Raw genomic sequence first — 14,776 nt, forward strand, 5'->3', positions numbered from 1 at the left:
GGCGGCTCCGGCGGGGTCTGTTGTCCCTGCGCCGCTCTCGGCGGGCCGCGCCGGGCCGGGGGCGCTTCCTGCGGGATGCGACGGGTGGATGGAGCCGCCGCCGGAGCCGAGGGGACGGGACCCCCCCCCCCGCGGACCCCTCCTCTTCCCCGGGGGGCGGCTCCGCACGCGGCGGGTTTGGGCATGGAGGGGGTCGGGCAGCGCGTACCCCCCAACGGGGGCAGGTGCCGGGGGGCGGCGAGACCCCCCTTGGCGGGGCGGGCTCCGTGTCGTGTCCGCCCGCTGCCCCCCGGGGCGCCCCGCGCCTCCCGCTGCGCTCCTCTCCCCGCCGGGATCCCGGCGCCGGGAAGGGCCCCGGTGCTCCCGGGTCCGCGCGGCGGCCGCTCCGCTCCCGGGGGAAGCGGCGATTGCCATCCCGGGAAGGCCCCGGGAATCGCGGCGCCCTTCCCGTCGCTCCCCGCTTGCTGCTGGAGCAGCCGGGCGGGCTCCGGCGCAGCCGAGCGGGATGAAACGTAACCTCGGGACACAGTTTGGAGGTGGCTGCGCTCGCAGCAGGGTTTGACTGTTGAAAATTCTCCTTCCAGGCCCCTCCAAGCTGTGGCCCTGCGTTCCCGTGTCGAAATCCACCCGCTGGGTTGTGCGTTTGAACCAGGAGGACTTTGCTGCTGGCTCACAGTGACCCTCTGAAGTGGAACAGGGAGGAGGTAAAGAGGCTCCGTGCCCCTGTGTCCCCAAACGCCCAGGAAGCAGCCACTTCCCCCTGCCCTCACTGGTGCTTCCTTGGGGCTGGAGGGGAGGCAAAGGCACGGTTCTGGTTTGGAGCGGGAGCGCGATTGAGCCCACGGGACGGTGCTTCTGGAGGGGACTGAGTGCTGCGGTCCCTGAGGCTCCGCTGCAAAGGTCACGCGTCCTGCCCCGGCGCAGCCGGCGATCACGTTTGCAAGGACAGGTGGCCGCCGCTGCCGGGAATGGCGCTGAGCCGAAATCCCGGGCACAGGCAGCCTGGCCCCTCGCTCGCATTCCGCCCCGGTGCTTCACCAGGCCGCGTCCCGTCACTGTAAGGCCGCATCGTACCCCGGGGTGACAGGCCCAGAGCTCCTTTCCAGAAAAAAAAAGAGAAGGAAAAGTTGCATAATTCTGGCTGAGATGCTCCAGACTGTTGTTGCATGTTTGGAGTCGTGTGTTTGTGCCTGGCAGCCTGTGCTGTCTCTCACCCAACGCGAGCCGGCAAGTTCTGCCTGCGCTGTTGAGTATGGGTGTTTGGTGGGGCCTGAGGAGGATGGAGTCTCCGCTGTCCTGCTCCCTGTGCCTTGGCACTGCTGGGTCTGGCTTTTGGGGTTAAAACTGCTGCTTGGTTCCATTGTGATTCCCTTGGGCTTGGGGTCTGTCCCCTCTTCTCCTGAGAGGTCTCGTGCTCCCGCAGGGCAGGGCTGTCTGGTTCACTGTCCTCTTGCCTCAGCAGTCCCTCCTCCTTGGACACAAGTTGCTGCCTCTCCTCTTCCCCTTTAGCTGAGGAAATTGCTGGCTCAGGTCCCGTCTCCTCTTCTTCCTCTTTTCGGGTCAGGCTGAGGAAAGTGGGGATGGCCGCGTACAGGCTGTGCTCGCAGGGCCAAGCGGCCGGCGCGCCGGGCAGGCAGAGCTGCTCCTCTGCAGCCCCGTCCTGGCTGCTCCTCCCGTCCCTCCTTCCCTGCTTGTGCTGCAGCCCCTGGCTCTCCTCGCACGCGGGTGGCTGCTTTCCACGCTCCGTGGGCTGGCCGGTCACGGGAACCCCAGCCTGGCCTTGGGCTGCACTTCCAGAGCCCTGATGTGAGCTGACTTCAGGCAGGTTTTTAGTGGCATCTTTGTGAAGTCCTTCCCTTCCTGCACCACTTGAGCACCCAGCGGTGCCCGGCAAAGGGCCGGGCTGGTAGAAGTGGATCAGACTCAGCAGTTCCCCACCTTGGCCCTGTGCGAGCCGTGCGGATGGATCCCCCCGAGCGTCTTTCCCGTGGTTAATGTGTAACGCGCGCGCCCGGACTCGCTGCCTCCCGCCGGGTGACACCGGGCCCCGTCCCCGCGCCGCAGCGGGACCCCTCGCTGGCAGCCCCAGCGCGGGAGCAGGAGTCCCATGGGTGCAGGAGTCCCAGGGGAGCGCGAGGGGCACTCGGCTCCGCACCAGGGGGACTCAGTGCCGCGGTTGGGGACTCGGCTTCCCGCGCCTCCCGGGAGACTCCGCTGCTGCCGTGTTTAAAAATAGACTTTGCACTGGCTAATCGTCAGCCAGAAGCGTGGAGCAGAGGCGGGCAGGTGAGGTGCCCCAAGAGAGGGTAGGGAAGGTGGCCACTTGCTTTATTTCCCCTCAAAAAATAGCTAGTTCTTGTTGGAAGACATTGGTGGCGTTTCATTTGGAAGCACCACGCGTTTCTCCTGGGCCGTGTGTGCAGTGCCTGGTTGTAGCAATGCTCTGCAGAGCGTCTTGTCACCGTGTGCCATAGGGGCTGGGACCCTTGGAGCCAGGGTCACTCCGTGGAGCTGCTCCCCTGTCCTCATCCTTGTGGGAGAGCACCCGGCTCCTCTGTCCTGCTCCAGCCGTGGCCGGTGGAGAGTCCAGCCCTTCGGAGCTGGGGGGACGTTGCAGGAAGAGCCTCTTCCCAGTTCAGCCTCTTTTCCTTTGGTGGGAGCAGCAGGGTTGGTCGGTGGCTTGGAGGCCTCTGCTGTGCAGGCAGCTGCTGTGGCTGGAGGAATCGTTAATCCGGCAGTGGATGAGGATCCTGAAGCCTTTCCACACCGGACAGGCCTTTCTCAGGCTCCGGATGAAAGGAAGGCCCTTTAGTGCATCTGGGCAATGAGTCAAAGCACGCATTTGATGGGAGGCAGGTTCAGGGCAGGTGGTTTGACCATTAAGTTTGAGGCCAAGATGCTGTTCCATTAATATTTTAGTGGTAGGGACAGTAAATGAGAGGAAGGAAGATTGTTTCCATTTCTATCTGCTTCAGACAACCAGTCTGAGTTCTAAGATCTGTAGAGTATAAATAGTATCTGGAGCGATAAAGACTGTTCAGAGCAATAAACTCTCCCCATCCCAGCCCCCCGACAGGGCTGTCGGCAGGTCTGGATGAATCCATAGCGCGTGGATGGGGTATTCTCCCCGCGGCTTTCTCTTCCCCACATGAGCCGGTGTGTGTAGCCCCGGAGGAGGCCGGGCAATCCCGAGTGTCCCTCTTCCTGCAGCGGTTCTTCCTGCTGCCCTTTCCGCGGCGGCTCTTGCGGGATGCCGCGCATGCCGCGCGCCTGCCCGGGGTGTCGCGTTGCACCGGCCGCCTCGGCGCTCGGGATCCCCCCGCGAGCACGTGGAGGCCTCCGAGCTCATCTCATCTGCTTTTCGGGGCGTAGCAGCTGCCCGGGTTTCCTCGTGTCCGCCGATAAATCCCAGCCCCAGGGTGCTGCGGGCCGGGAGCCGTCGCACGGAGGCTGCTCCTGGCTCCCACTTGCCTCAAGGAATCCCCTCCGTGCTCTCTCTCACTTCTGCTCGCAGCTTGGATTTCACTTCTTCGTGAGGGCAGGAGCTCGCGCCGGCTCTCGGGTCGCCCTGCTTGCCCAGGCTGCACCAGATCCCTCGGCATCCGTCACCAGGATCCATCCGGATCTGAATGCAGCACAGCAGTGCTGCCAGCGATCGCCTCTCGCCTGTGCCTGCACCCAGGGTCTACACTTGGCCGGTTCCCAGATTCCCAAATCCTTTTATTTATTTATCTAGTTTTCCCTGGACTTGCTTTCTCAAGTAACAGCACTGGGGGCCCTGTGCTGCTCCGAGAGCAGCTTGGGGATGAGCTTACGGTGGCTTTCAACAGCAGAAGTCCACACCAGCACAATAATCTCAATTTCCACTTTATCTGCCCACGCAGCTTCCTTCTGAGAACAGACCACTGTTTTTTTCCTCTTTTTTAAACAATTATTATTTCATCTTTTGTTTAAGGCTAGAAGCGGTCCTTGAGGTTGTTCCAGCTCCCTTTCCATGAGCCCTGGGCAGGTGTCTGAGCCACAGGTAGCACCTCCGAAGGCTGCAGCCTCTCTGGAATGTCCCTAGGAACATGCCGTGTCCTTGGAGCCGGGATGGAAGCAAGTTGCCCTTGTTCTGGGGTGGGAGGAAGGCAGCATAAATTTGCTGCCTGCTTTCATGTCTCCTTCCCGTGCTTTGCTGGCAGCAGCTGCCTGTGGCTCAGTGAGTTATTTTGGAAAGTGGGGCAGGATTCATGGAGGGGATGGAGGCACCGAGATGCAGGTAGATCCACCCTGGGAAACGACTTCTTGCATGGATCAGCGGGTCCCATCGCCGTCCTCTCGACCATCTCTCCCCCAGGCTTCACTGGTGTAAATTGGCCTTTTAATGTCTGTCACCCCCAGACTGATGAGAGGAAAATGCTGCAATGCCTCTGTACGCGTCGCGACGAATTTCCAAGTCTTGCTTAGTGGCTGGGCGCTCCTTTTTATTTATTTTTTCTATTGTCTTGGATTTTTTTTTTTTTTTTTTTGAAGTGTTGTCTTGCACCTTGGCTTTGGGATGATCCCACTCTGCATCTCCTGGAGGGACGGATGGGGAAAAGCTGCGTGTTCCTGGGGCTGACATGGGGATGGAAGGGAATATCCATTGGCAGCTGCTGCCTTTCCCTGATTTCCCTCTCCTGCAGCCATTCCCGCTCGGCTCGACAAAACCCGGGCGATGCAAATCCTCAAGGCGAGTCCCCTCTGGCTCCTCCAGACCGGGAATCCTTAACGGTTTTCCGAGGAATCGATAACACTTTGCATGGTCATAGCCATAAAACAAGGACAATTTATGGCTGCTGCCAGGGCAAAGTTGCCCAGCAGACGAGGGGGAACTATGCAAAAACCCTTTCCCAAGGCTTCTTTGCTCTGGTGCTTTCGTTCCCAGTGTCCCCATGGGGTGCCCAACTAACTGGGGCCATAAAAGCTGGGGAGGATGCAGGGGAGAGAAGAGCCTCCACCGTGCAGTGCTGCATGAGCTCTAAATCTGGGCCAAGTGAATGAATAATTCACATCCCAGCAGGTCCTGAGGGAGCTCGTGACAGGGACGCCAGGGAGAGCAGCCGTCTTCAGGGCTGCTGCGGCCTCGGGTCCCTTGGTGCCGCGGCACCTCTCGCGTCTGAGGTTACGTGGGTGTTTGTGCGAGATAAACCGAGGCTACCGCTCCCACGCCGTCGTGGAGAAGGAGCCGTTGCAAGGCTGGTGGAGGAGGGTTTGTCTCGAAGTGGGCCCTGGTCCCCTCTTCCCCCATCGCAGGATGGCCTGGGGGTTCTTCTGCCGCGGGATCTCCGTCAGCTGCAGCGTGACTGGGGGAAAATGAGCCTTTGTTTTTCCCTTTGTTCCAGGGAAAAACTGCTGCAGGGATGCGGTGTGTGCTAACACCGCTCTGCTAGTTGCTGGGTACCTGCTTCCCAGCCTGGAAATCACATTAATTTAGCATCACGCTCACATCTCGGTGCTCGTGCAGCTGGCGCGCGCAAGGCTCGTGCCGAGCAGCACAGCGCCCGTGGGTGCTGCTTCCCCCGCTGTCCCCGCAGGGACTGGCACCGAGGCCGCTTCCCGGTGAGGATGCTCCCTTTGCTGGAGCCCCTGGTGCCAGGCTGGGCGTCCAAAGGGGAACCCCATCCCTGCAGAGAAGCGGGTTCATACAGCCTGCGTGAGGCACCTTTTTTGGGTGAGCACAAGCCGTTTTGGGTGGTGCCAACCCCGTGTCCGTGTTGCCTCCGCAGCCCGCCAGCCGTGGGATGGGGCAGTCATGAACGGCGATGCCCTCTGCCAGGAGCCGTCCTCGCCGCTGCCCGACTGGCGCGAGTTCTGCGAGCTGCACGCGCAGGCGGCCGCCGTCGACTTCGCCCAGAAGTTCTGCCAGTTCCTGAGGGAGAACCCGCACTACGACACGCCGGGCGCCGAGGCCTCCTTCTCCCACCACTTCGCCGCCAACTTCTTGGACATCTTCAGCCTGGAGGTGAGCCGGGTGTTCGTGTCCGACTCGCCCACCAAGTACAACATCGTGCCCTTCGTGGGGCTGCAGAACTGCCACGTGCCCTACGGGCGCGACGTGGCGCAGAGGAAGGAGGAGACCTCCACGGAGTCGCTGGACAGCATGGAGCACCCCCTGGGCGCCCAGCGCTACCTGAGCCCCTCGCAGCAGGCGCAGGCGCGCAAGGTCTCCTCCTACGGGCAGTCCCGCAGCTCCGAGGACGTGTCTGTCCATGCCGCCTCCAAGCCCAAGTTCAAGAAGGGCTTCTCGCTGAGGAACATGAGCTTGTGCGTGGTGGACGGCGTCAAGGAGATGTGGCATCGGAAGTCCTCGCCGGAGCCGGGCGCCGAGGCCACACACGGCGGCAGGAGGGCCGAGAGGGAGCCGTGGCCGTCGGGGAGCAAGGAGCACAGTGACTCCCGGGAGAAATGGACCCACAAGCTGCGGCTTTCCAAGGCACAGTCCTCCAAGGTGGACGTGGTGGACATCCAGAGGGAGGGGACCCTCCGCTACATGGTGGCCGACGACACGAACTGTGTGGGGAGCTCGCAGTGGCAGAAGTGCCGGCTGCTGCTCAGGAAGGCAGTGAAGGTGGAAGGGGAGAGGTTCCTGCTCGAGTTCTACGTCCCCCCAAAGGTAGGTCCCCTGCTCGCGTGGGGACACACGAACGCGACTCCCATGCTCGCAGTCCTTGGTCCCTGCAAGTTCTCCGGTGACGGTGCTTTTTATCTCTTGGTGCTGTCCTGGAGGGTGAGCCTATCTGCCCACTTCACACCCCTCCAGGTGGTTTAGTAACCTCCAGATCTTGCTCCTCTAGTCACTGAGGAGTCACCTGGTGTTTGGGCTCAGCCCCCATGCGCAAGCCCTTCAGGGAACCTTGGCCTATGTCGAGTGCGGCCTTTCTGCTGACATTTTTCTTGGTGTTTGAGCTAAATTTGAGCAGCCTTGGTAGTTTCTTTAGGGTTTTTCTTGTCTCTGCTCCTGAGCTGGGATAAAATCCAGCTCTGGCTCGTGGATGGTGGGGACGGTGCCTTTGAACCTGCTTGCATGGGAAAGGCCTGGCCGCTGCCATCGCTTTGACTGGGGACCTTTTGCTTTGCAAAGGGCACCACAGGAGCCCCGTGGGACGGCGGGAGGATGAGCCGTGCCCGTGCCAGCCGCATGGCAGTGCCTGTCATACCCTGTGCAGTCCCGGCTTTGCGGAGCGCTGTGCAAATATTAAGCGAGTCCCTGGGGTTTTACTAGCTCTGTGTGTTCATAATGAAATCGCAGGTTATTCAAATACTTTGTGAAGGGAGGGAAAAAAAAACCCACAACTTGTTTACTTTTCTCCAGGATTTTATGGTTTGTGTTTCCATCTCCAGCCATGAAGCCAGGTAGATGGGGTGCAGAATTCTCCATTGGTCCCAGGGTGCTTCAAACCCTCTATTTGCTGGGCAGATGGTGTCGTGCGCTGCACATGGGTGCAGCAGAATATTGCATGTTTTAAAAGGTGCTCTCTGTTTTTATGAGGCTAAAATGCCCCTTGGCACTGGTGGTGCTAGTCCACGCTGTTTTTCCCCACCTAATCTTCATCTCTTGCTCCGTAGAATATAAATTACCAGTCTAAACTGGAGCACCTCTCTCACAGAGAGAAGCCCTGAGCTCTACGTATAACATATGTCCCTCCCTCGTAGCTGGATCTGATGGCTTCCAAAGGCAGGAACCTGCCTCTCCCTAGGGGCACGTGTGAAACTGAGCTGGAAGAAACCCCCCCCAGCCACGACAGGACACATGGAAAATCCATTAGGGCGAGAGCGTCGCAGGTGTCACCAGACAAGAGGAAGATCTCGTTTCCCTTCACCGGCTCCTGACCCCTGTGCCACACCGCGCGGGCAGCCAGGCTCAGCTCCCCAGCGGCTTCCCTGGGTGTTTCCTCCTCTCCTATCCCAATTGCAGCCCTCCTGGTTTTCAGTTTGTCTCCTGCTCCTCTCAACCCACCTTTCTTCTCCTCTGGCAAATGTTCTAGCTTTAAGAGTTGCCCTGTTTTTGCACGGCTTTTTGCTCTTTGCGTTTGCGTAGATCCTGCAGAAAGCGTGGCCGTGCTCTTAGATTTCCTTAGCAAGTTGCTGCTTTGGCACCGTGCTGACCACAAGGGATGTGCAGCGGAGATGCCAGCGCGACGCTTTGCACGTGGAGGGAAGCACAGAATCTCTGCTCCTCCCAGAAGAGGTGTCCAAAAAGTCCCCGTGTTTTCACCAGCGCTTGTGCGTGGGGGGCAGGTGGTTCCTGTTCTGCTTCTCTGACTGGTTTCTTTTTTCCCCAAAATGGGAACTGAACCTTTGGCAACTCCCGGAGAGGCGTCAGGGCTGCACTGGGTTGGTCAGGACTTGAGACCTCCCTTCCAGGACGCTCGCTTTTCTTTGTTCCAATGGAATTAAAATCCCCTGAGCAGACAAGGCTGGTGGGTCTCGCCTCCTCGGCCGCAGCACTGCTGTAGTGCCGCGCACCCAGGGCACCCTTGGGTGCTGCCCTGTGCCCTCTGTTTTCCCTCGTTGGCTGCCCGTACTGTGCACTACACGCCTCTGCTGTGTAGCAGTACTGGGCATATCTTAATAAAGAAAGGGCTAAAAGGAGCAACATTAAGTGGTGTGGGCAGAGCTGCAGCATCAGCGTGCGCCGAAATGAGGAAGAGGCTTGGCAGTTAAGCACGCTAACTCCCCTGTCTTCCACGGGGCCGTCTCTTGGTTTAATTAAAAGAGCTCAGAGTTGTCAGGCACACGAGGGAAATCAAATCTTTGCCTTTATTTTTATTATTCTCCTTTTTCCTGTCGACGCTCTGTAATAACGGCGATCCTGCCCTATTGTGAGCTGTGACGGGCTGTCCCACGGCAGCGCTTGAGGCAACCGTGCACTTTTCTCCTTCTCAACCCCTGCTCTTTTTTTTTCCTTTGCCAGGCTTCCAAACCAAAGGTGAGCATCCCGCTGTCGGCCATCATTGAGGTGCGCACGACCATGCCCTTGGAGATGCCCGACAAGGACAACACCTTCGTGCTGAAGGTAAGGAGAGGGTGCCCGTGGTGCAGTTCCAGATTGCGCCCTCCTCCTGTGCAGCTCCCGGTCCGCAGGGATAAACCTCAACCCGAAGGCTCCCTGTGGCTTGGTTTGCCTCCCCGAGCCTGACTTTGGTGTCGTCAAGCAGCAATTTGGCTGGTTTTGTTGTCCCTTAAATGGCTTGGATAGCGACCACAAGGCATTGGGTGTTGCGGCACCCTGGGGTGCTGCATTGCACCACGCAGATGAGTTTGCATGGTGAAAGCGGATAGCAAAAGCCTCTCACAATACAGCTAGCGACCCCCTGAGAAAGCCCGTACTGCAAAATACAATTAATTAGCTTAATGGGCTCTGCTGCTCTTTGTGGCAGCTGTGGCAGCAGCTTCTTGCACCAAACAGGGATCCCGGCGTGTTCCAGCGGCAGCGCTGGAAACTGCCTCTGTCTGAGGCCGGGCAGCACTGGGAACCATCCTGAGTTTCATCATTTCACCCTGTCTATCCACCATGGGGAATGTGTCATTCAAGAGGACACCGAGGGCTGCCCGGGGCTCCGTGCGCAGCGGGGACCTCCTGAGCAGGTATCCTGCTCCTGAACGCCCCAGGAGCGCCCAGAGCAGCAGCGTCCTGCAGGATTTCTCTGCCCACGGTGGGTAGAGCCCCGCGTGCAGGACGTGGGCTGTGCAGGGGGAGCGGAGAGGCTTCGCGGGAGAACAAACCTGCTTGAAAGCATGTGGAGCTGTGAAGTGCAGAAAGGAGAACACTGCCAAGCGCAGGCTGCCCTCGGCCTCCCGAGCATCCCCAGCAGCTCCGCTCCCGCCTCCTCGCTGGCCTGTGTCCCAGTGGCCACCCGGAGCGGCGGAGGTGCCCGGAGGCTCCGTGCCTCCGCTGCCAGGGCACTTCCGCTCCTACGCGGATCACGATGGGATGCAGCCCCGGCAGCGATGTCCTTGCTGTGCTGTGCCCACAGCCATTCCTGAGCCCACACGCTGGCATCAGGAAACCGAGTTGCAGTCCGGTCGGGGCTGTCTCTTTCCAAGACCGTTTCCCTGTTTTGAGCCATTCATTCGCATTCCTGCCTTGCGTGCGGCTCGCGAGCACCTCGATGCCATCTGCTTGTCGTTAACACAAAGTGCTGTGCATGAGACAGTCCTTGATGCTGCGACTACTGCTGGCTCTGCCCCGCGCTGAGAACCGGTCACTGCTCCTGAACATGGCCCACCCGCCCCATAGGATCAGGTTTTCCAGATCCTCCTGTGAGGGTTTCCTCCGCACTGTGTTTCCTTATCACATTGTGTCTGCCTGTGCCAGCAGCCTCACTCAAGCCAAGGGTACAACGGTGTCAGCTCCGAGGTCACCTCAGCCATTCCCTTAAATACCCTGGGGGCAAACACGAGCCCCCACACTTCGAGGCACCCGATTTACGAGGTGCCCTCTAACCCGCACCCCCCTCGCCGCACCGCAGCGCTCACCCTGCCATGGGGTTAAGTGGTTGCGATCGATCCTTTGAGCCCAGCACAGCTCAAAGAAAGGCCCTGAGCGCGTCGGCTCCCTCCATGCCACCTGCTCCCCGACCCTGCTCCTCCTCCTCCTTTGCCATTCCTCTCGGGACCGTGCACATACAATACTTTTGTTCTTGGCACCCCCTGTTAGCCCTATCTCGCTTTGTGCACCATCCCTTTTTGCTGTTTTTTTCCATTCCCCCTTTGCAGGCCAGGCACTCAGAGGAGCCAGGCAGCCTCTCATCCAAGCTGGCATCGTGATTTTTTGTCAGAAAGGGCAAGATGCTGCTTTGCTCCATTAAATAAAAGGGATGGAGGGACCGTGACTGCTCCTCTGCCCCTCGCAGCCCTGGCCTCATCTCCCCGTGCGCCCTGTTTATTTCCAGGCCTGTGATTCGGTTGTATGCGATTAAATTAATTTGTTGGAAGGCTGTGGTGGCGGGCAACGGGATACCCGGGTGGATACTCCCAGGCGGGGAGAGCCTGCCCAGGTGCCCTTGGCACGGGGCAATGGCCGAGTCTCTCCGTCCCGCGCTCCGTGTCCTGCTGCGGCGTCCGCGCTGCCGGGAATCTCCGGTGGGAGCACGAGGCTCCGGGCTCCTTGGCGTTCCGCTTTGGTTGCTGTTTTTCCTTTCCAGGTTGGTTTCTCTCTCTCTCTCTCCCTGTTGTGGAGAAGTGCTGGGAAATCAGAAGGACCAGCTGGCATGAAAACAAATTAAAAACACAAGGGAGGGTTTTGCGTCCCGGGTTTGGGGGTCTGGCAGGATGCCTGTGCACTGAGCAAGGCAACAAGCTTCCCAGCGAGCCCCTGCCTGTGCATAGCCTGTATTCGGGGCAGTTTTGGGGACACCCCAGTGCTCTAGCAGGGCTAGACCATGGCACGGGACTGTGCTGGCACTGAGGGTCCCCCCTAGGCCTTTATGCCCAGGTTTGTTCCTGGTTGCTGGTGAAACCCTGCACCAGTTTGCTGCGAATGGGACGGTTTCTGCTGCAAGTCCTGGCTTGGATCCCAGGTTGCGGATGCCCTCGGGCACACGGGAGCATCTCCGCGCTGCATTGCCCCTGGGGTCTGCTCGCTGCCGTGGCAGCGTGTGTTTATTTTCCCACTTTCAGCCTGCATCCAGCAGCACTATTTAATAGTGGCTCGGGGGACTCGGCTTGTGCCGTGTGACTGGAGGCAGGGGCAGACTGACGTCCCGGTTCCGCTTTGTCTCCAGGTGGAAAACGGCGCCGAGTATATCCTGGAGACCATCGACTCCCTGCAGAAGCACTCCTGGGTGGCAGACATCCAAGACTGCATTGACCCCGGGTAAGACCAGCAGGAGGGAGCTGCACAGCAGGGCCATCCAGCTGGCTCGGAAAGCGCGAAGCCCTGGGGAGCAGGGATGGGCATCGCTTCCCCCACCCCTCGCCATGTACCCTAGCTCTGCCCTTCTTAGTGTGGCTTTGGAAAAGCGAGGTTAGCCTGAAGTGAGGTGTCCAAGCTGCAAAGTAGAAAATTCAAGCTGTCCCAAGCCCGGCATCGCTCCTCGCTCTGCTTCATGCAGCCTCTTATCCCTGTGCGCTGGCTTAGCACCCAGCACAAACCCACTTTAGCCTCTGGACAGGACGGTAAAGGAAATAATAATGGACTCTAAAGCAAATAATAATGAGCTGCTTAATACCCTAACACGCATGCAGTGCCAAGAACAAATTCTCATTCGGCTCCCGCGTGCAGCGCTTGGTCCTCTTGCCAAGGACGCCGAGCTGAAACCTCTGCCTAAGTGCCCTGTCAACGGATTTTTTGCAGAGCTCAGTCAGTTTTGGTTTTCTTCCCTTTTTTTTTTTCTCCTCTCATTGTCAAACGGTTGCAGCTGAATGACTCCCAATGGCTGATTCACTTACTGGTCACTAAATTATTCAGCAGCTCCCTCGTGAGCCATTACCGCTAACACAGCGCGCTTCCTCGGCTGCCTGCAAACACGTGTCCGCTGTTAAGCAAGAGCGAGCGAGCCCGCCGCGAGCAGCTCCCCGCAGGCACGGGGCTCTTGGCGGCAGCTGGGCTAAAAATAGGAGGCGAAGCAAGCGTGACTTCTTGCATAAGAACCATGCCGAAGTGCACGGGTGGTGGGGCAGGCAGCAAGCTGGCCCGGCCGCGCTGCCTCATGCAGCAGTCAGCATCCTCAGCATCGTGTTTTGTTGCCCCAAGGGGAAGTTTTAGTGCCCCTGCTGCAGCTTCTCACCCACATCGTTTGGCTGGAAATGTTTCAAGCCGCCCTCGGGGCAGTTCCTGCTCGCCCTGGCAGCAGCTGTCTCCGCTCTGTCTTTTGGTGCCGTGGGGACTTCTGCTGCAGCCGGCTCGGAGGAGCGTGCAGAGCTGCGTGTCGCCGTGACGGTGACGAGGAAAGTCCCCGCTGCGTGGCTGCAAGCAGCGCCGTCCCCGCGGCCCGCGCGCAACGTGTGCTCTCCTCGCAGGGACAGCGGGGACGACATCGAGCTGGCTGCCTGCGCGCAGGGAGCCTGCCTGCCAGGCAGGGTGTCCTCCTGCAGCTGCGAATTTCTGGCTGATGGTAAGGAGGCCTGGAAAAGCCCAAATCCCCAGGAGCGGCCCTGTGGGAGGCGGGTGTCTCTGCATGTCAGCCCTGGGTTGGGAAGACGGATCCTCACAGTGACAATGCGGGGGGGAAGCCAAAACTGCAGCAGCTACCAAGTGCTATAGGGATGGGTCTTCCTCTGTCCATCATCCTCCTCATCCGGGGCCTGACAGCCAGCTAGGGTGAAGGTGGCCCCCGTCGCTGAAGGCTCGGGAGATGCTGAACCGCTGGGCACCTCCCTCTGTGCATTCCCTCGCAGATGCGCCCAGGCCGCCGGACAGATGTGCCATGCCCAGCGCTCACAGTGCCACCCCTGCAGCCTCCACAGCCACCACTGTCACTGCAGCCCACGGCCGCGCCAGGGACTCGGTGGGGGAGCTGCTGACCCATGTCCCGCTGGAGAACTTCCTGCAGACCCTGGAGTCTCCTGGTGCTGCCGGAGGGCACCCAGCAGGTACCTGGGCAGGGGCTGGGCTGGCGCAGGTCATGCCACCACCATGCCAGCATGACATACTGTTCCTGAGCCAACCAGGGGGCTCGGGAGGGTGAGGAGAGGAGGATGAAGAGCAGAGAAGGCTGGAGCCTTCCCCTGTGCTGTCCCTGAATCGAGGTGGTGCCTGCCTTGGTGCCAGGCAGCCTCAGTCTTGCTTAAAATGCTTCTGTCTTCACGGCCAGGGGAGGATGGTGAGGCTGAAGCGGAGATCAACCTCTCCGACTACCCCTGGTTCCACGGCACACTGTCGCGCATCAAGGCGGCCCAGCTGGTGCTGTTGGGGGGAGCCAGGAGCCACGGCCTGTTCGTCATCCGGCAGAGCGAGACGCGGCCGGGCGAGTACGTGCTGACCTTCAACTTCCAGGGCAAAGCCAAGGTGGGTGCCGCCGGCTTCGCTCCGCGTCGCTGCGGGGCCCGGCTGGTGCCGGTGGCAGCACTCAGCCTCCCGCCTCCTCCTCGCAGCACCTGCGGCTGTCGCTGAACGAGAGCGGGCAGTGCCACGTGCAGCACCTCTGGTTCCAGAGCATCTTCGACATGCTGCGCCACTTCCACACGCACCCCATCCCGCTGGAGTCGGGCGGCGCCGCCGACATCACGCTCCGCAGCTACGTGGTGGCCCAGAGCCCGCTGCTGGGTACGTGCCGGGAATGCCACCGGGAAGCGGGACGGGACCTGGGGACTGCCGGCCGTGGGGCTTGCGGATTTGGGCGAGAGCGGGATGGCCACACAGTCCCAATCCTGATGGGCCATGGGGCTGCACGGTGGCCAGGCTGTGACGGGTGGCCTGCGTGTCCCTGGCAGTGACCAGCACTCTTCTGGCTCCGAGATGATCAGGGAGTCCCCCTGGCTCACACGGATGCCAAGAGCCTCTTGGCTGGGGAGAGGGTCTGGGAAGAAGGAGGTGGGTGAGGGAGAGGGTTGGGCAGCAAGGAAGGAGTTGGTGGGGAGAGGGTCTGGGAAGGAGGAGGGAGAGGGAAAGGGTTGGGCAACAGGGAAGCAGTTGTTGGGGAGAGGGTCTGGCAAGAAGCGCTCAGGGAGGGAGAGGCTGTGCCAGCCCGCCCTGCCTCACCGGAGGGACTGAACTCGCGTCTCCTCCACAGACACGGTCCCGGCGCCGGCGCCGCCGCAGCCGGGCTGCCGGCCGGAGCTGCCGGCCCCGCACTACCTGTGCGGCCCG

At 60.4% G+C, this 14,776-nt stretch overlaps 1 protein-coding gene across 1 annotated transcript in view; it reads left to right on the plus strand.

Moving 5' to 3' along the window:
• The first annotated feature begins 591 nt into the window (after window positions 1-591).
• The window catches only part of SH2B2 (SH2B adaptor protein 2), a 14,600-nt gene continuing 415 nt past the window's right edge, over window positions 592-14,776 (plus strand). The window contains exons 1-9 of the mRNA XM_026050138.1: window positions 592-704; window positions 5,751-6,637; window positions 8,939-9,040; window positions 11,751-11,842; window positions 12,988-13,082; window positions 13,366-13,560; window positions 13,782-13,975; window positions 14,062-14,233; window positions 14,700-14,752. Coding sequence (XP_025905923.1) covers window positions 5,777-6,637; window positions 8,939-9,040; window positions 11,751-11,842; window positions 12,988-13,082; window positions 13,366-13,560; window positions 13,782-13,975; window positions 14,062-14,233; window positions 14,700-14,752 — 1,764 coding nt within the window. The 5' untranslated portion in view covers window positions 592-704; window positions 5,751-5,776. The remainder of the gene's footprint in view (window positions 705-5,750; window positions 6,638-8,938; window positions 9,041-11,750; window positions 11,843-12,987; window positions 13,083-13,365; window positions 13,561-13,781; window positions 13,976-14,061; window positions 14,234-14,699; window positions 14,753-14,776) is intronic.

The sequence above is a fragment of the Nothoprocta perdicaria genome, unplaced genomic scaffold (genome assembly GCF_003342845.1).
Source record: "Nothoprocta perdicaria isolate Ctin4 unplaced genomic scaffold, notPer1 scaffold_66, whole genome shotgun sequence".
Lineage (NCBI taxonomy): Eukaryota > Metazoa > Chordata > Aves > Tinamiformes > Tinamidae > Nothoprocta > Nothoprocta perdicaria.